Source organism: Euphorbia lathyris, chromosome 4, assembly GCF_963576675.1.
Source record: "Euphorbia lathyris chromosome 4, ddEupLath1.1, whole genome shotgun sequence".
NCBI lineage: Eukaryota > Viridiplantae > Streptophyta > Magnoliopsida > Malpighiales > Euphorbiaceae > Euphorbia > Euphorbia lathyris.
In genome coordinates this window covers 62,100,867-62,122,059 of record NC_088913.1, presented here as the reverse complement: position 1 = coordinate 62,122,059, position 21,193 = coordinate 62,100,867, and the positions used below count along the sequence as shown (strand labels likewise).

Genomic DNA, 21,193 nt, shown 5'->3' with positions numbered 1-21,193 from the left:
GTGTAGGTAATGAGGCATCTTAGGAAGCAGAATTCGTAATCTTGGTTCCTATGAGAAAAGTGATCAAGTTGTTTTATCTAAAGAACAATTTCAGAAAATGATGACTTTTATACCTAGGATGGAAGAAAAGAGTATATCCGCACAACAAGAATCATTTCTTAACATGAGTTCTTCTTCCCAATCTATTATTTCTACTCAACTTGTTATTTCAGTACCTCAAACATATGATCAAGGTAATAATGGTAGAACACACTCAATCAACAAGTTTGATGAAGGTAAATATGATTTAGCTTGTAAAAGTATGAGTTCAAAATCAAATTATTGGTTGGCGTTTCTTGTCTCTTTTTAAATCCAGATAAGTCTTAATTTATTGATTTTGTTACGAGAAATTCTACTATACACCAGGTTCAATATATAGAACCAATTAATTGATGCCACTTATGCACATTTCATTCTTAACACCGATCAATTCTCATTAAATGATATGCACCCTTCTTTTATTGCTCTCCGTCTATAATCAAAAAAATTCATTCCGTTAACTTTTTTACATTAAAGTATATTTTTACTTTCCAAAAATGTTATAGCAAATTTGGTTATATCCCAATTTCCAGTTACATTATTTCTACTTAGGTTTTCTTGTTTGAAATTAATAAGAGAAATGACATATTTTCAGATTTCATGTTTTTATGGCTTAAAACTAATTTAGCCACTATTTTTTTTTTCAGAAGTCAATTGGATTACTAATTTTTTAAAATCGATAATTAATTCCCCATCATGTGCTAAAATCAACATGTAATAATTAAATTTTTCAATATTTTTAATCAATTTTTGGGCTCATAAAACTTGTATAGCAATGGTAATAGTTTTTAGGAAAATTTACATAGAAATTCAGATTTGAAAAATTATTTACAACTATGTCAAGTAATGATTTTGAATTATATCAAACTAGTAAAATCAGTATTTTTAATATATTTTAAGGATTAGAATTTATAAATTAGGTATCTAGGACATATTTTCTAGGGTTTATAATTTATGAATTGAGTCCAAAATTTTTAGGGAAAAGTATAAAAATAAACCTTGTGGTTACACCCATTTTCGAACAACACCCATGTGGTTTAAAAGTTTGCAAAGTGGTACCATGTACTTCATTCCGTTAGTAAACACATACCAAATTGACTAACGATGTTAAAAGTCAAAGGGAAAAGAGTTAATTTGGTCCTTATATTTATTTATTTTTATAAATTGACCCCCTTATTATCTAATTATCACAAACAAACCCTGAAATAAAAAATAAAATCAAATATACCATCTTCTCCATCTCTTTTTAATTTTTAATTTTTTTTCTTATTTATCTCTTATCTTTGTTAATTTCTCTCTCTAAAATCAATTGAATCTCCATGTTTTCAATTTAATAACACATAGACTCTTTCTTCTTCTCTCTCTAGCCTAACTATTTTATTTCAATCTACATTCCAATTCCAGTCGCTTCTAAATATTTCAAAACCTGCCAAATTTCCCTCCTCCCCGCCAAATTTCCATTATAAAATCCCCCCTCCTGCTTCTCAACACACGAAATCGTCTATTCACTCTTAATCACCTGCTTTCTATTCAATCAAAGAGTTTTAATTTTATCTCCAATGGCTCGTACAAAGCAAACTGCCAGAAAATCTACCGGAGGAAAGGAACTGAGGAAGCAGCTTGCTACAAAGGCTGCTAGGAAATCTGCTCCGGCAACTGGTGGAGTAAAGAAGCCGCACAGGTTCAGGCTGGGACTGTGGCCCTGAGAGAAATTAGGAAGTATCAGAAGAGTACTGAGCTGTTGATCGGGAAACTTCCATTCCAGAGATTGGTGAGGGAAATCGCTCAAGATTTTAGAACGGATTTGAGATTCCAGAGCGGCGCTGTTGCCGCACTACAGGAGACATCTGAAGCCTATTTGGTTGGAGTGTTTGAGGATACCAATCTTTGCACTATTCATGCTAAGAGGGTTACCATTATGCCTAAGGATATCCAGTTGGCTAGAAGAATTAGGGGCGAGAGGATTTAATTGTGATTGTTAATGTTCATCTATTTACAGTTAGTTTTTGATTGTTTAGGTAGTATGTAGTTTCATTGATTTTGCTGCACTGCACATGTTTGCGAAAAGTATTAGTAATTGGCTTTAATTCTTGTATGATGCAATAATTATTTGTTCTAACTAACTAATTTAGCTAACATGTTGATTAAGCCTGGATTAGCGAATTTCACAAGGATAATTGATAAGTGGATACTATGAAGATTTTTACAACGCAAAGCTTGACTAAACGTTTGAAGATTCCAAGTATGAAGATTTTAGAGAGAAGTTAACAAAGAGGAGAGAGAAATAAGAAAAAAAATTAAAAATTAAAAAGAGATGAAGAAGATGGTGTATTTGATTTTTATTTTTTATTTTAGGGTTTGTTTGTGATAATTAGATAATAATGGGGTCAATTTATAAAAATAAATAAATTTAAGGACCAAATTAACTCTTTTCCCTTTGACTTTTAACATCGTTAGTCAATTTGGTATGTGTTTGCTAACGGAATGAAGTACATGGTACCACTTTGCAAACTTTTAAACCATATGGGTATTGTTCGAAAATGGGTGTAACCACAAGGTTTATTTTTGTACTTTTTCCTTTATGGTGTAAAATCATACTTTATTTGTAATATATAGAAAATAATGACATATATTAAGAATTAAGTTTAATAATATGATTTAGTTGTAATTTTGTAGTTAATTATGATATTCATGTAATTGACCCTAGTTTTTATGTAGCATTTGACATTACAAAGTCCCATGGACCCAGATATAATTAAGTAAAAAGCTATTGTAACCTGCTTTTAACCATTGTTTGCCAAAGAGGATTTATTTTAGGGTAAATTTCAAATAAAACCCTTATGGTTTCACTAATTTTCAGATAAAGGATTGTTGTTTACTTTTTGTCAAAACGAGGATTGAGGTTTTTAACTTTAGCAAGATAAGGACTTTTTCGATTGATACTATTAAAATCACACTTGATGATTTTAAAAATGACATATTTTAAGAACTACTAATATTCTAAGTAACTTTAATTCTTCAACTTTTTTATTTTGAGATTATTTAGATGAAGTTTGGTAAAGAGAGAGAAAGTTAATGTTTAGAGAGAGAATGTTCCAAAAAAGATGATTTTCGAAAATCGAAAATGTATTTTCATAGAAAATATGACATTGAACAACTTTAATTCTTGATAATTTTCATTTTCAGGTCGTTAAAGATGATTTTAATAGCATTAATCCAAGTACGAAACCTCAATCATCGTTTTGACAAAAAGTAAACCATAGTACTTTATCTGAAAATTAGTGAAACCATATGAGTTTTATTTGAAATTTACCCTTTATTTTATGATTTGAAGAGTAATGAGGTACAAAATAAATAATCTTCTTTTATTAGTATTATTTTACATTTCGAGGCGTTTTCTAACCAAACGGTTGCTGAAGGTGCGATGGCTGCAACCCTTTCAGAACCGCTTCAAGGAAGATAAGGGTTGGGACGGTGGCGACCAATGCGATCGAGGTGGTGGAGGAGATAGAGATTGATGTTGTTGTAGGGACATCACCTGAGGGGTCCAGTCTCGAAGAGGTCGCGGAGCCAGAGCTAGAGCCAGAGCCAGCAGAGAAGGATTGAGAATCTCGATCTGAGGGGGACCATTAGCGAGGTCGTGGCATCGAGTGGAGGTAGCATGTGCGTTAATAGAATAACGAGTTCATTAAAAGTAATTAATAATGGAACCATAGTTGTTTAGTAAATAAAATCTAAAACATGAAAGTTTATAAAAAAAAGGATGAGCTTCGTTGGATTGGATTGGATTAGATTTTGGAACCTTTTGCATTAAAAATAAAACTCAAACCAACTCAACTATTTTGAAATAGGGTTAATTTCAATTTAATTCTTACAAATTTTCATTTTGATATTAAATTTTCATTTTGAGGTCGTTATCGACCAAATTTGACAAAATCAACCAAAAATAGCCAACGATGGCAACCACATTGTTTGTTTTGTAACAAAGAAAAACAACCACAAATACCAATCTACAAAAACATGAAACCATATAAGTTTTATTTGAACCCTTTGAAATATTAAACTTATACTACAAAGCATTAATATAAATCGGTATTAGGGAAAGAGGGGGCTACGAAGGGGCGGAACAATGCTACTCAAGGTTGGAACTAGTGGCGAGAGAGTAGCCCCCGAACCGTGCGTCACGACATAGTTTTAAAATCACAAAAGTTTCACCTAAATCATAGAGTTCTAAAAAGTTTCACCTAAATCATAATAAGTTTCATGAAGGTTTCACTTCAATCACAACATTTCAAAAAAAAAAAAATCATTAAATCACAAAATTTCACAAATGTTTTACTTAAATCATAGGGCTTCTCACTTCAATCAGGAAGTTTAAGAAAAACATTTTCATCACCCAAAAAAAAAAAAAAGAAGTTAAAGAAAAACTTCCCTTTTAACCGCATCTGTAGGAAAAGAACCACGTTTATCTTAGGACAGATATAATACTAAATCGCTTCTCTTAAAAAGAAGGGATTTAGGCTATGTTGCCCGGACACGGATACGGATACGGTATCCGACACGAACACGGATACGAGAAACGTCATTTCTATAAAACACAGGACACGGATACGTGGAGGACACGTGTAAATATTAAAAATATTAGGGCACATTTATAAATATTAAAAATATATATTTATATATGATTTTTGTAATAACTAAATAAATACATATAAACGAAATTATAAAACTCTTAACTAAACATAATAAAAGCTTTCCTCCTTAACACTAAAAACCTATTTCTTCTTCAATGTGAATGAATTGTGAAAGATCGTTAGCAGCCCTATTTATATAGATGGATGGAGAAGTTTGAGAGTTTTTGTATTAATTAGGAGTTTCTGGCATTAATTCCCCCTGTCCTTTGGAGTTTCTGGCTCTCCAAATCTATTTGGAATAACGACGATCGATGATTGAAGTTGAACGGCTGTTTTTTCACATTTGAAGAATCGCATGTTTTTTTTTCTGGGACACGCATATCATTCACTGATACGCGTGTCCAACTTTCCGATATTATGGAAACGGCCCCGACACCGTGTCCCAGGCGTTTCCGGCCGTTTCCGTATCGGATACGTATCCGACACGCGATACGTTGGGTCCATGGCGTGTCCGTGCTTCAAAGGATTTAGGTTTAGCCACTACTTTCTAGTACTTTGGGAATACAAAATTATATAACTAACATTTTAAAAAGAATCACCATGTTATTTTGAAAGTAATTATTGACATTTTGCTAAAAAAATGTTTCTCTTAAAGCTAAACACCCCTTTATTTTTTTCCCAGAAGGAAAAGGGAAGAGACGCAATATGGGTTGTAAATGAGTTGAGCCGCTCATGGGGGCTCGATTAAAGCTCGACCGTGTTCCACTCGATTTATAATCGAACCGAGCTTGAGCATGGTACAACTCGGCTCGAAAGTTCACGAGCAAGCTAGATTATAGGTTCATCAACAAGCCCAATTATAAGGTTCATCAACAAGCCCAATTATAAGGTTCATGAACATGCTCGTGAGTAAACTTGGTTCAATTTTTTTTTTAATAATAATATTTCTATATAGACGGAAATGTAAAAATACGTAAGTTTGTGTAAAACTTTAATTTTGTACTACACAAATTTCAAATGAACATAATTAATAAGTTATTCGAGAGCAAAGTTCACGGATAAAATTAACGTGCTGCTCGCAAACAACACATAGTATGTTGAGCTCGAGCTCGTCCATTTTCTGTCTAACCGAGTATGAATAGACAAAAACTCTGCTCAGCTCGATTACAGCTCTATCTACAGCTGGAAAAGTTATCGGGCAAAGAAACCATGACTGGATTCCAAAAAGAAAAAAAGAAGTGGAGGAATTTGATTGAAAATTCCAAAAGCTAACAAATTTGAGTACAGTCCAGGCTTCATTTCCGTCGACTCGTCAAAATTGTTTTCCGAAACAATAATTAATAGAATATAACTGACTATAGGGAATCTCTGAAATTGGTATCACTTGATCCCTTCAAAACAATCTCAAAGAAATAAGAAGGATAGCAACTCAAGACTCGTTTATTACAAGAGGTTCAACTAGCAAAAGTTCAGACTAACAGCTAATCTCCACATTTGATTGGATAGCTTCTTAGCTTCTGTATATGCCATTTATGCCACTTATGCAGTCATTAGAATGCCCAAATTTCTTTTATCCATGCCTAAATGCAAAAAACATAACTCCAATAATGTTCCTCAAATTCACAATAAAAACCAAATGATGTCACACTATTAATGAGGCAAAAAGTTAGGGCTTATCAAAATTTTCAGTAAACTAAGTTTTGGTCTAAAGTCCATTACCTCACAGACTTCTTGAAGTTGCAGTAAAATCCTCCCATCACAAGTTTTTGAAAGCCGATTCATGTTGCTTCGGGGTTAGTTTAGCCAGCAATGCCTTGTTATCACAATGCTCTGTATCCACAAAGTAGAAATCCCCATTGGCTTTGAAGGTCACATATGGCCTATTGGTCTCTGCTGGTCGGACATCTGCAAACTTAATAGTCTTCGGAATGAATGTTGCTAACCAGGACATCATCTCTACTTCGAAGCTGTCTGAGCCCGGCTGCCACCTGAGCTTGTGAACATAGGGGCTAACAAACCAATGCAGGATACCTGTTGTTGAAGCGCTGAAAAATATCACAGAAGATGCAACTGCACCCTTCAAGATGACATTTGTATCGGTAGATGTCATGAATGTTATGACAGGACCCAAGGACACAGACAGACAGCAGGTCGAAAGAGAAAGCAGTTTTACTTTCTTGATGGTGGATGAAATCGGTCCATAATAAACCACTCCATTCTCTTTTTCATCATTTTTAACTTCTTTCCTTCTTTGTGGTCCAATGCTGATTCTATTATCATCTTCTGTCATCTTAGCTTGAGATGCCCATCTTTTCTGATTTGCCGCAATCTGGATAGGATTGTAATAGTTGGGTTTGTCAGTCTGCGCGTGTGACCATGTGGCAAACCTCAAACCATGATGACCTATAGCAGAGAGAAAATTAAAAAAATTAAAATGAAGTAAATAAGAACCTCTAAAGGATGCATCTTTAGAAAGCGCTGTGAATCAAAATAGATGGCTCCCTAACCTAGCCATATCAGGATGGACAATTGGCATCACAAAAATGATAGACATAGAACATAAGAGGTTTTATGGAAATTGGAAATTGCTTTGTAATCAACGGACAAGGGGAATCAAGGACCGTATTGACGAAATAGATTCAAAACACAAGAGCATAGAAGAAACAGGCAACTAGAAAAGATGACAAAAAAATTAAGATATATAAGGATCCTAAGATGCCACATGTTTCTGAATCTAAATTTAAGAAGATAAAACAGTTTACAAGTTTGTAACACTGATTTACTAGACTACACGATTGCAATAGCGGTTAAAAAAGAATATAATATCCAGAAGTTGCAAATTTTGTAGAATTAGAGCAAAATGTAAAATATGAACACGTACAAAGGTCCTCCTATCATAGCATAACTCTATTGAAAACATCAAAAGGCCACAAACACCTTCCCAGAGAGTCAGGCAGCATATTTTCATGCTCATAACAAAGAATAACAGGAAAAAAAATGATTAAATCACCAAATAGCGCTCAAAATGTAAAACTACAATCTGCAGAGCAATGCAAGCAGAAATCCTGAGTTTTTCTCATTAAATAATTACAATTTCCTTAAACAATTGTCAATACATCAATGACATTCGTCAGCAATGTGATAGAAAATCTACAAAATTGTAATTACGTGCTTCAGAAAAGTGACCCAAAGGCATATTAAACAAAAAAAAAAAAATACCCACAATCACTAAAAATTGCAAGATAGTAAGATGATATATAGGGAAAACAATTAATAAACTTGTATATAGTATACAAGCATCCAGTAGATTTAGACTACATGAATCTAAATCATAATAGATCGCGATCCAAAAACAGCAACAATCTAAAACATATAACAGACACTGCCATCGCCATTTGAATTCTCATAATTTGTTGTTAAGCTAACACCGAATACCATAAATGCATCGTATTCTACTATGAGTAAGCATAGAGTCCGTATAGATTTGAAATCGCAGTATGCAGGAAAAATATTGAAGCGGCAGAATATGCAGGTTGTTAAACCCTAAACCCTAATGAAGTAGAAAGAGAAATCAAACAGAAATTAAAAAACGAAATGAATCAAGAAAACAAAAAACCTGAAAGGACATTTCTGGATGAGAGGCGTTTGGATTGAGATCGAAGCAAGTGAAGAAGGGCTGCTCGCGCCATATTTCTTCTTCTCTTCAGATTGTGAGTTTCTTTCTTGCAGTCCTACTCCTTGTAGCGCAGAATTGAGTCGCTTGTCAAGGTAATCCCAGGTCAGTAAATAAAGGATTAAAACTGTACATCGCGGGCATTTGGTCTAGTGGTATGATTCTCGCTTAGGGTGCGAGAGGTCCCGAGTTCAATTCTCGGAATGCCCCTAAGTTGTAATTTTTTCTTTCCAAATTGTTTAAATTTTGGTCAATTTTCGGAATGCCCCTAAATTACTCTTATTTTTCAAAAATATTTTCTTCTTTTTAAATCTGGACTGGGAATTTTTTTTTATAAAACTAAGTTACACAAATTTGAAGATGCAATAAATTAGTACTTTTTTTTTAATTCTTGGAATGCTCTTAAATTACTTTCTTATTTTTTAAAATGTTTTTTTTGTTTAAATCTGGATTGGAAAAAATATATAACTAATAAGTTACACAAATTTGAATTTGAAGGTGTAGTCAACATCCAACGGATGAAGATAGTTTCCGAGGCCTGGAACACCGACACCTTCGTACCTCTTATCTCCATCTTTAATACGGATATGAGTCTTGTGTTGTTGTTTAGCTCAAAATTATTTTAAGTTGGAGATATTAAAAGTAAAAGTTTACTATTTTTTGCATTAAAAAGTATAACTTTTCCCGTTGTCTTTTTTAGTTTGACACATCTTATGGACTTAGTCATAGAGCAATTAGTGGTGTCATTTTCACCAATTTATTGTCTCGATTATATATTTCTCCTCCAATTTGCAGTATTTTAGTAGTTCTTATTATATAAACGACCGAGCATTCAATCATCAAATTTGTATCACAATTTAAAAAGAGATACTTATTATCTTAAACATCAATACGAATTCAGCAATTAGTATGCATAAAAAAGTATAACAATAATCATCGAATTGATTTGGAATTATGACCAAGATTTCATTTAGATATTTTAAGTAGATAATGTAATCTAATACTAGAATTAACTTGTCTTCCCTTGCTATTGATTCAATGAATATGACATATAGAATCATAGTGTAATTATTTTTTAGAATAAATTAAAAAAAAAACATGTATTTGACCTATTTGCATATATAATTTCATGATTTATAAACTTGTAAATGAGGATTTGTGATTTGTGCGCAGTTAAAAAAACTGATGAGTCAATTAATTGGTTAAAAAAATATTTGTTGTTTAGTTTTTTTTTTTTGAAATAATGTCAAGTTTTATTAACTTAAATCAGACGAAGGAGACTTATGACTCCTACATTATTTTCTTGGATTGGAGTGGAGATTCAACAAGACGAATCACGTGTGTTTGTTTCGTAGAAGAAATATACAATTGATCTATTGAAAAAGTTCAACATGACAAATTGCAAGATGGTAGCTACCCCAACGAATAAGAATGAAAAATTGAAGCAAGAAGATGGAGAAGTGATATCTCCCATTTATATAAGGTTTTTAGGATTAATTTAGTTTGTTTTAAATTAGCTTTTAGTTAAGTTTTTGTATTAATTTGATAGTTTTTAGTTAAAATTAGTATTTTCCTTTATTTATGGCATTTTCGGTGTTTTCAGGGTTTTTCAGGACTATTTGAGCATTTCCGAACTAGACCCAAGCCTATTGGAGCATTTCCGGATTATTCAGGGACCGTCAGAGCACTTTTGGAATTCATCAGGGACCATTAGAGCACTTTTCAGAAGCTTAGGGACCTAAACAGATAAAAGCCGGAGCAAAATCGCCTCATTTAGGACCTGTCTCGTCGAGACAATACCTGTCTCGTCGAGACAGGCCCTCGTCTCGTCGAGACACTCCTTGTCTTGACGAGACGAGGCGGGGAAAGGCGCACCAGCGCCTTCCCCCTTGTTGGAATGCACGGATTTGGGCCTAAAAGCCCATTAAAACACGTTGTAATGTCCTTTTTACCCTGGAAGGCATTAGGGTTTCCTCCCTAACTCTATAAATAGGGAGCTAATCCTAATCTTTCAGGGGGGATTAGCCACTCAATAAATCAGAGAGCCGCTAGGGCTTTCTCGCATCCACAATGTAGTTTTAGTTTTTAGTTTAGTTTTCCTGCTTTCTAGATTAGGTTTATTTTCAGTTTTTATTTTCTTTTGTCGAAGAACAATTGATGGGAGAAGCTCCTCATCTTCTATTTTTGTAATCAGAATCGACAAGCGGGTTTTGGATTTCTATTTCCCCCTCTTATCTTTTCCTTTTATATTTAATTGAAGCTTTTTCCATTATTCATATATGCCTATTGCTATGATCGGCTTGTCTATGAACTGATCTCCATCCAATTTGGGATGGGGATGAAATTGATTGTATGAATATGTGTGATTAGAGATCTAGGGCCTTTTGATTGATCAATTTATGCATGCTTAATGCCTAGAAATTGTTAGGAACATGATTTATGCTAGAATGAACATTGATAATGATCAACTAGCCTGTTTATGTATATAATCTGCTTAATGCCTGTGACCCTGACATTAAATAGGATTATAGATAGATGAGAACCTGACCACGGAATCGCCTATACCGAATTTGTATTAACCTGACTTCGCTAGAGACCACTAGGTATAAGGCTTTGTGGCTGGGCTACGACTTTAGCCTTAGTTTTCAATAAACCTAATGCTTTGCATGACCTAGGGTATATGCCTAATCAAGCCGTCACCCGAATGCATGTGAATAGGAAGGACAATACTGATCACATTAGTCTTTTACTTAGGACAATTACCTTCAATCACTGGTAAAACATAAATTCAAACTCCTTAAACCCATACATAGGATTTAATCAAAGGATCCCTCAGCCTAGATTGTGTCATCCATTAATTCACCTTCTACCCTGTCAATTGTTCACTTTATTTTGTATCTTTATTGCTTTCAATTAGTTAATTAATTATCAAAAACCCAAATCTTTATCCAACCCTCTAAACAATTAGATCATTCTAGGTAGATTTTCTAGTTGTAACAAATAGTCTTTGTGGTTCGATCTCGTGCTTAGCACAATATTACTTGTTGCGATAGGATACACTTGTCCTAATAAATGCTATATACTTTACGAGCATCAAGAAGAGGCAGAAAATCAGAGACATTTTAGAAGTTTGGTAGGTAGGTTGATATATTTAACTCATACAACACCTGCCATTTCTTTTTCTGTTGGAGTTGTGTCAAGATTCATGAGCAATCCATCAAAGCTACACTATAGAGCAGCAAAGATGATCTTAAGATATATTACAAGCACAACTAATTATGGAATTTGGTATACTCATGTATCCAATTTCAAATTTGTTGGATTTATAAATAAAGATAAAGCATCTTCACAAAATGATAGAAGAAGCAAATCTGGGAATGCGGTTTGGATTTGGATCTGGCGCAATTACTTGGTGTTCTAAGAAATAACCAATAGCAACATTATCAACCGTAGAAGCAGAGTATGTTGCAGCCACTATTGCAGCATGTCAGTGGGTTTGGCTTAGAAGAATGTTATGTGATTTTAATCATAAACAACAAGAAGGGACTACACTTTATTGTGATAATGTTTCAGCAATTTCAATAGGAAAAAATCAAACATTTCATAACAGCACACAACATATTGAGTTGAGATTTCATTTCATTCGTGAACTGGTGGTGAAAGGAGAAATCACTTTGAAGTTTTGTTCAACTGATGTTCAACTTGCAGATATACACCAAAGCTATGTCAAGTCAAAGGCATGCTTTTCTTAGAAGCTTACTTGGTGTATGTGATTTTGAATCAAGGGGGAGTGTTGGAGAATTGATTCAAAATGTGTTGGAGAAAATACTACTGAAATTACTGATAATTAGTTGCTATAATCTTTGAGTATCTATTAGCTATTTTTTAGGGATTAAAGTTCTCTTGAATAATGCCTATAGCTGATCTTTTTCAATTTCTGTTTTATGCAATCCTATAAATTGGGCATTATTCTCATTTATCAATCAAGTGAAAAATACACTTCATTGCTTCACCACGATATAGTTCCCTTTCTTTATTTTTTCTTTTCTTCTTCTAAATTACAGTAGCCATTTTTTCTTTCTAAAAACAACAGAAAGCACACACAACAATTCAATTTTCGTAGGCAGCTGTAAAGATGCGTACCGATTTAATGCCCTCAATATATGAGATGACTTCCGACGAGGGAAGGGTCTCCATAAGACTTCCTTTCACAACCCGGACATAGGATGATGGATATTTTATAATTTCAAGTGAGGGCCATTGACTGTTCGTAAAGGCTATACATAAGCGAAACTTTGGATTGAAGAGAACTTCATTTCCCAAATAGCTGCACGACAGGGACTGTGTGTTGGGGGGGGGGGGGGTGATCAGCCATGACAGCCAAAGATGGAGGTAACGCCGCAGAGGAGTAGCACCAGTGGCTATATCGTTAGGCTACTAAACTCCTATACAGATAAAGAGTTAATAAGTAGAGGTGTTCATCATTGTAAAAAAATCTAAGGAAATGCTTAAACATTTATTTTTCTATTTTATGTTTTTTTCCTGTTGTTTTCTATATAGTATTAAACTTTAATTGACTTATAGATTTTTACATAATTATAAAATTTTAATTTAGGGGTGTAAAATTTGTTTTATTAAAAATAAATAGAAAATATTATAAAAATTATAAAATTAGTAGAGATATATAAAATTATAATGTAAAATTTTTATTTTAAATAAACTTTATGAATAAAATAAAAAATATATAATTTTAAAAATTATCAAGATTTATAATAATGTTAAGTATTAGTTTAAGGATATTATATTAAATAATAAATAAAATAAGAATAGTTTTTTAAGAAAATAAATAATAAATTTTGTTATATTAGTATGCATAAATTTAGAGAAGAATCCTGAATTAACCTCAGTATGCATAAATTTAGAGAAGAATCCTGAATTAACCTCAGTATGCATAAATTTAGAAATACCTATATATATATATATATATATATATATATATATATATATCCATAAATTTTGTTGTAAATATGTTGATTAAATTTGAAAACTAAAAAGACAAGTTTTAAACGTATAAATGTAAGTAGTGGCATTCACATGCTTAGTTAGTGATTGACCGAATGAATTTGTAGTCAAATTATATAGTCAAATTCTTTAATTCCCTTAATTATTTTTGACCGAATGAAATTGTAGTCAGATAACCAAACATTTCCCTCTCTTATGAGCACCTCTCCAGTTTCCACCCGCATTCACTCTTCTTGAAAAAAAAATTCAAAAACATCAGAGTTGTGGAATTTTTAAGATTTTTTTTAGATGAACTATCTAGTTGAAAGCCTTCTTTAGTTCTTTTTGCTCCTAAACATGACCGTCCAAGACTTTCAGTTGATCCTTCGAATCCAGGAGAATTGAAGCGTGTCTGTGGATGCCATCACCAAGGCTAGGATATTTCGATGGATTAGCACAAAATGCAAGCTGGAAGAAGGTTGACCTTCAGAATATGGAAAATAATGTTGATATACTTCAACATATAGAGAAATAATAATCACATTTGTTTGATTTGCGTAAGATTTTTGCATGGGATAGTGCCTTCTTTGATAGTCCAAGTATGACATATAGGTAGTAAAAAGTGCAACTTTTGTATAAGTTTCAATTTCAAACTAATGTTTTTATTTTTTATATTTTTTCCTTCTCAGGGGTTTTTAATCCACAAGAATTGTTTGAGATTCTTAATATTCAAGTTGTGGATAATAGATCAAATGTAAATAGGTAAAAAAGATTCTGAATCCAGAGAATCTACAAGAGTGAATAGAATTCAGAAAATTTTAGATTAAGATACTGCATTTTTTTACAAATGCAGGTATTGTTTACATGCTTCAGTTTTTGTTTCTCCATAAATTGATTATGCTTGTAATAATTCTTAGGTTTGTTGGATGATAAAGAACTGACAATTGTAAATAGAGGGTTTAAAGAACCATATTGTAATTGGGATGCTTCATCAACTGCCAAACTTGAAAGGAAAAAATCGAATGGTTCATCTCGCATTCAAGTAAGTTCTCATGCGATTTTCTAATGTCAATTGAATTGGTTTTTCTATTGAAACAAGCAGTTAGTTCTGATAATTAAACATTCTCCGATTTGTGCATCATGCTTTATACATTCAGCAAAATTTAAAGTTAAGCACTCACATATGATTAGTTTAATTATCAGAAACTGCTTGTTTCAATAGAAAAACCAATTCATTTGATATTGGAAAACAACATGAGAACTAACTTGAATGTGAGACAAATCATTCAATTTTTTCTTTTCAAATTTGGCAGTTGATGAAGCATTCCGGTTACAATATGGTTTTTTGAACCCTTTATTTACAATTGTTTGTTCTTCATCATCCAACAAACCTAAGAATTATTACAAGCATTATCAATTTATGGAGAAATAAAAAACTGAAACACGTAAACAAATACATGCACTTCTAAAAAAGGCAGTATGTTAATCTAAACTTTTTTTAATTCTATTCACTCATGCAGATTCTCTGGATTCAGAATCTCCTTACCTATTTACATCTGATCTATGATCCATAACTTGAATATTAAGAATTTCAAACAATTCTTGTGGATAAAAAAAACCCCGAGAAGGTAAATAAAATAGAATAAAAACATTAGTATGAAATTGAAACCTATAGAAAAGTTGCATTTTTTACTACATATATGTCATACATTGACTATTCAAAGAAGGCACTATCCCATGCCAAAATCTTGCGCAAATCGAACATATATCTAAATTCTCTCTGCTGAAGTATATCATCATGATTTTCTATATTTTAAAGCTCAACCTTCTTCCTACATGCATGTTGTGCTAATCCATTGAAATATCCTAGCCTTAGCGATGGCATTCATAGACCCAATTCAATTCTCCTTCGAGGATCTGTTGAATGTCTTGGGCGGTAATGTTTAGGAGAAAAAACAAACAAACAAGGCTTTGAACTAGATAATGAATCTCAAAAAAATCTTTAAAATCCCATAACTCAAATATAACTCAGATGCTATTGAATTTTATTTTCTTTCGAGAAGAGTGAGTGAGTAAGGGGGTGGAAATTGTATGGGTACTTATAGGAGAGAGAAATATTTGGTTCTTTGACTATAAATTTATTTGGTAAAAAATGATTAAAGGAAATAAAGAATTTTAAGAATTAAGGGAATTAAAGAATTTGACTACAAATTTATTTAGTCAATCACTGACCATGTGAACACCAATACTTCCTTAAATACGTTGAAAACTTGTTTTTTTAGTTTTCAAATTTAATCAACATATTTATAACAAAATTATGTAATATATATACAGACCAATATTTTTACATTTATGCATACTACTATAATAAACTTTATTAGTTATTTTCTGAAATTCTTATTTTTATTTTATTTATTATTTAATATAATATCCTTAAATTAATATTGATATTATTATAAATCTTGATAATTTTTTAAAACTATATATATTTTTATTCTATTCATAAAGATTATTTAAAATAAAAATTTCACACTATAAGTCTATATCTCTCTACTATATTTATAATATTTTTAATAAAATAAAATTTACACCTCTAAATTAGAGCTCTATAACTATGTAGGAATTAATAAATCAATTATTATATATATGAGAGATTAATACTATATGAGAAAGAAAAGGAAAAAAAATAAATTAGTAAAACTAAATGTTTAATCATTATAAAGTATGGTAAGAGGTATAACCAAATTTAATTTAATTTAGTCTAGTTTAACCATCAACTTTAAGAAAATAATTAAAGAATTTGACATAACCAAAACTTAAAAACTATATAATCATTTTTAACAAAGGATTTAATAGAGTAATATATGAAAATACAAAAACTAATAAATCATTTACCCAAATAGCTACACTTCTTTTTATATAGAACAGTTAATCATTAGAATTATGGAACTAAATTAAGGAAGTGTATGTACATGTAAAGTTTTAAAAAAAACTCAGTGAAAATATTAGATTAAATGCTCAGACACCATAAAGAATCATCGCGTTTGAAGTGAAAGCATTTGACAAACACATGATAATCATGACATACACTAATAACTAGAATAATATTATAAATGGATGATGTCACTCTAAAGGGTGAACCTGCACAAAACAGGCTAGTTTCTATAGGGTGATTTTTGGATTTAGCTTTAAAGGGTAGGTACGAGTTGCGGTTCGGTGTCACAAATCCTTAACCTCAGATGAGGAAGTCAAATGTGATTTAAGAGAATTTCAAGACCCCATCCCTGGTTTTCCAAGAGGTATATGTACTTTGCCTCATCTTAAATCCTAAAAAAAAGTAAGATTATAACATGACCTTTGTGTGCACGAGTGAAAATGTAGTCTACATGATTTGTAATATTTAAATATAAAAATTAATCCAAGAATTAAAAAATAGCATGTCCAGCAATTGATAACTGCATAATATCATGTACATAGCTATGAAGTTCCTAGTAGAGTCATCAACTGCCGCACCCTGCGTCGAGGGACGTGTGGTAGGCTCGCTTCACTTTTTGTAATTTTGAGTCAGCATTAATCATATTTTTATAGTGTGCATGCATGTGTGATTAGGCACTCTGTTAATTTGGATTGACTATGTATGATTTACTTTTGATAAGGGTGGTCTGTGGAGAGATTTAGGCTCATTTTTTTGGTTATGTGTAGGGAGAGACGTGATCTCACCCTACTTACCCAGTAAATAGGTACTATCATGATATCATGTGTTTACTATTTGTTTTGCTTTAGATTGTCGATATAAACCAGGTACTTATGCATTTTTTAAGATTTAGGGTATTAGATTTGTTTTAGTTTAAAATTACGCACATAACATACATGTAATTATATTTATTGATGTGGGGCATCTCTCCAATAACAACGAACTTGAAGCTAAGGGACGAGGAGTTTAGCGTCAAAGCTAGCAAAGGCTATGGAGAGCCATCCAAGGAGGAAGGAAGCAGTGGTAGTCATCAAAAACACGTGGAGCGTGTCTGTCATTATGCGGAGCGTGAAGAGCCCCAATCCGGGAAGAGAGTCCAGAAGGTCATCCACGCGGGGCGCACCATCAGCCACGCGGAGCTTGGATCGAGCCTTCGGAGCGAATGAGTTCCAAGAGGTCGACTACGCGGAGCTTGCCCTTATGGACGCGGGTCGTACCTGGCCAAACGCGGAGCTTGGATCGAACCTTCGGAGCGAATGAGTTCCAAGAGGTCAGCTACGCGGAGCGTGCCCTCATGGACGCGGGGCGTACCTGGCCGAAGATCACTTCCTTTCCAAGTTCTGGCTGTTAGGAACAAGTTCTTCCACCATCTATTTACTGTTTTGTCACTCCTTAATTACACATTTGCCACTCCCTAATTACAACTCTACCACTCCTACATTTACATCTATGCCACCACTTTATACTTAACCCAATTTACCCTTATCTTGTTATCTTTAATTAGTTGTGTTCTTTACCCTTTATTGTAATTTGGCAATTAGGTTTTAGATGATATAAATTCATCTCTTTCTTTGTAATTCCTTAACTTTTATCAATACAAATTATATCTTCTTCTTTGTGAAGCTTGTTAAGGTTTTAACCTTCAACAATGGGGATTTCATCATTCCTATGGATTTAGTCAATAAAACCCGGGATTCACTCCTTCTAGTTTAGCTAGAGAAGAACATCTTTGTTAGTTTACGATTAAAACTAACTCGTCCCGAAACTGATCTGTATCATTTATCGAATTAAAATCCAATTCCATTTTACACATATCACATATATGCCTAGTAAAATGTGACTTTTAGTAAGGAGTATTTTAAATATATAATAAACTGAAATAATATTTTCATGTTAATTTGAGTTTATTCGAGATAAAATCTCAAATTGATTTATATATATATATATATATATATATAAGAGATCAGGTGTGACCGATTTCTTATGGTGTGACAAGCCTTATGGCAATTTCGTAAATAAATGGAAATTCTAAAAAAACGCGTGGGGGCATCATGGTAATTTCACGAGCTTGTATAAATATCCCTCTGGAACAAATGATACATTCACTCTAAACAAATGGTACATTTGGTTGAAACAAATAATACATTTAACAAATGGTACATTCACTCGGAACAAATCGTACATTTAGTTGAAACAAATAATACAGTTACATGGAACAAGTGGTACAGGTAGTTAGAATACAGAGGCGTGAACAATCAAAGGACCGGTAGATCAGGCAAATCACAGGTTAGCGTTGAAGAGGGCCTCGATTCCGACGTAGTCCTCCGGCAGAAAAGTAGCACAAGAAATCCTAGTCATGGTGGTTGGCACAGAAAAGCCCAATGACAATGGAGGGAAAAACAGAAACAGGTTTTACTTAATTACCATGGACGCCGCAAGATCACCGCTTGATGAAATCGACAGAAAGAGCAGCTGCAGAAGGGAGGATTTGATACAATACAGCTGAATTTATAGGAAATTGAATCGGAGGAGATTAGAACTGAACAACCGAGCCATCAAAGTTGAACGAAGGAGAAGAAGTCTCAAAATCCTGATCAAATGCAATAGCCATTTCCAGGAGAGAGAAACGCCTAAACCATCGATTTCAAAATCCTTTAATTATGGCTGATTTTACAGGAAAAGGAAGAGCAGCGAGTCGAAACAGTGGAGAAAGGTTGAGGAGGCGATGGAGAAGTAGCTGATCAATCTACAGATTAAGTTGAGATTCCTTACCAAAACTATGCAGTTTTATTATGTCACACTATAAGCCATTGTCACACTAGATCTCACCCCTATATATATATATATATATATATAGGGGCGAGATCCAGCGTGACAAGGACTTAAGTTGTGACAATGAGCTTATTGTGTGACATAACAAAACTACGTAGTTTTGATGATAATTAAAAAGGGCAATGTGGCAAATTGGTAAATAAAATGAAAGAGATGATAGAGAAAATTGTTTTATTTCTTTTCTTTAAAATACATTTTCCCGACATCTCTAACATCGTTTTTCGAAAATTTTTATACTATTAGACTCGTCTAAATTAGACGGTCATTTTAAGATCCCTGAAACTCAAGTAAAAAAATTTGCGGTGAACGGAATCCGGGTGGACGTTTTCCGGCGAGAAAAAACATGCCCAGAAAATTCTCAAAAAATTCCAGAAAATGTAAACAATTATGCTAAGAAACTTTAATTCTTGGGTCGAAATAGGATTTCTTACGGTTTAGTCCCAATAAAACTTTTTCCTTAATTTTATCAATTTTACACGCTTCAACAATTTGTTGGGACTATACCGTAAGAAATCTCGCTTCGACCCAAGAATTAAAGTTTCTTAGAATAATGTTTTACATTTTCTGGAATTTTTTAAGAATTTTCTGGGTATTTTGTTTCTCGCCAGAAAACACCCACCCGGATTCTGTTCACCGGAATTTTTTTTACTTGAGATTCAGGGATCTTAAAATGACTGTCTAATTTAGACGAATCTAATAGTATAAAAAATTTCGAAAAACAAGGTTAGAAATGTCGGGAAAATGTATTTTAAAGAAAAGAAATAAAATATTTTTCTGTTGGAACAATGCAAGTATTATGTTGGAACAAATGGTACACTGATTTGGAACAATGTAAGTAGGACAAAAAATGTGCCCAGAAAATTATCAAAAAATTTGAAAACATGTAAAACATCATTTTAAGAAACTTTAATTCTTGGTTCAAAGCGAAATTCCTTACAGTTTTGACCCAATAAATTGTTGAAGCATGTAAAATGGATTAAATTAAGGAACAAGTTTTATTGAGACTAAACCGTAAGAAATCCCGCTTCGACCCAAGAATTAAAGTTTCTTAGAATAATGTTTTACATTTTTTGGATTTTTTTTAGAATTTTCTGAGCACTTTTGTCTTGCCAGAAAACGCCTACTCGGATTCCGTTCACCGGAATTTTTTTTACTTGAGCTTCAGGGATCTTAAAATGACTGTCTAATTTAGACGAGTCTAATAGTATAAAAATTTTCGAAAAACGAGGTTAGAAATGTCAGAAAAATGTATTTTAAAGAAAAGAAATAAAACAATTTTCTGTTGGAACAATATAAGTATTATGTTGGAACAAATGATACATTGATTTGGAACAACGTAAGTAGGATAAAAAAAGTGTCCAGAAAATTATCAAAAAATTCCAAAACAGGTAAAACATTATTTTAAGAAACTTTAATTCTTGGCTCAAAGCGAGATTCCTTACAGTTTTTACCCAACAAATTGTTGAAGCATGTAAAATGGATAAAATTAAGGAAAAAGTTTTATTGGGACTAAACTATAAGAAATCTCGTTTCGACCCAAGAATTAAAGTTTTTTAGAATAATGTTTTACATGTTCTGGAATTTTTTGAGAATTTTCTAGACAATTTTTTGCTTGCCGGAAAACGCCCACCCGGATTCTGTTCACCGGAATTTTTTTTACTTGAGCTTCATGGATCTTAAAATGACCGTTTAATTAAGACGAGTCCAAGGTATAAAATTTTTTGAAAAAGGAGGTTGGAAAAGTCGGGAAAATGCATTTTAAAGAAAAAAAATAAAACAATTTTTTCTTTCCTTTTATTTACAAATTTGCCACCTCCTTTTGGTTAATTACAAAATTGGTCATTGTCACATAATAAGGCTTATCACACCATAAAAGATGTGTCACACCTGATCTCTTATATATATATATATATATATACACACATGACATTATTAAAGTACTAAAATTCTGTTTAGTCCATGTATAACATATACGACTGTAGACACCGGGGTCGGAGGACC

General features: G+C 32.7%; 1 protein-coding gene, 1 non-coding gene and 1 pseudogene across 3 annotated transcripts; 2 read left to right on the top strand and 1 right to left on the bottom strand.

The window, feature by feature from the left end:
* The first annotated feature begins 1,593 nt into the window (after positions 1–1,593).
* Positions 1,594–2,047, top strand: LOC136226477 (histone H3.2-like; annotated as a pseudogene).
* A 4,002-nt stretch (positions 2,048–6,049) lies between these two features.
* LOC136227589 (uncharacterized) lies at positions 6,050–8,482 on the bottom strand. Of its 2 annotated transcripts, XM_066016287.1 has the most exons (3): positions 8,329–8,482; positions 6,432–7,115; positions 6,050–6,292 (listed from the first exon to the last, which is right to left on the bottom strand). In XM_066016287.1, exons 1-2 carry the CDS (start codon positions 8,399–8,401, stop codon positions 6,469–6,471), a joined length of 720 nt encoding a protein of 239 aa, XP_065872359.1. In that variant the 5' UTR covers positions 8,402–8,482; the 3' UTR covers positions 6,050–6,292; positions 6,432–6,468. The 2 variants fall into 2 exon arrangements, with proteins under 2 accessions (XP_065872359.1, XP_065872357.1); XM_066016285.1 differs by having other exon boundaries at positions 6,050–7,115.
* Positions 8,483–8,523: 41 nt separating this feature from the next.
* TRNAP-AGG (transfer RNA proline (anticodon AGG)) lies at positions 8,524–8,595 on the top strand. The gene has a single exon. It is a non-coding gene; the product is annotated as a tRNA-Pro (tRNA).
* The last annotated feature ends 12,598 nt before the right edge of the window (positions 8,596–21,193 follow it).

What these genes read in the sequence shown, in the direction of transcription:
- LOC136227589 (XM_066016285.1), bottom strand. Translation starts at nt 8,401, where the DNA reads ATGGCGCGAGCAGCCCTTCTTCACTTGCTTCGATCTCAATCCAAACGC. An exon ending in ATCCAGAAATGTCCTTTCAG is followed by an intron (nt 7,116 to 8,328) that starts GTTTTTTGTTTT and finishes TCTCTGCTATAG; the next exon opens with GTCATCATGGTTTGAGGTTT.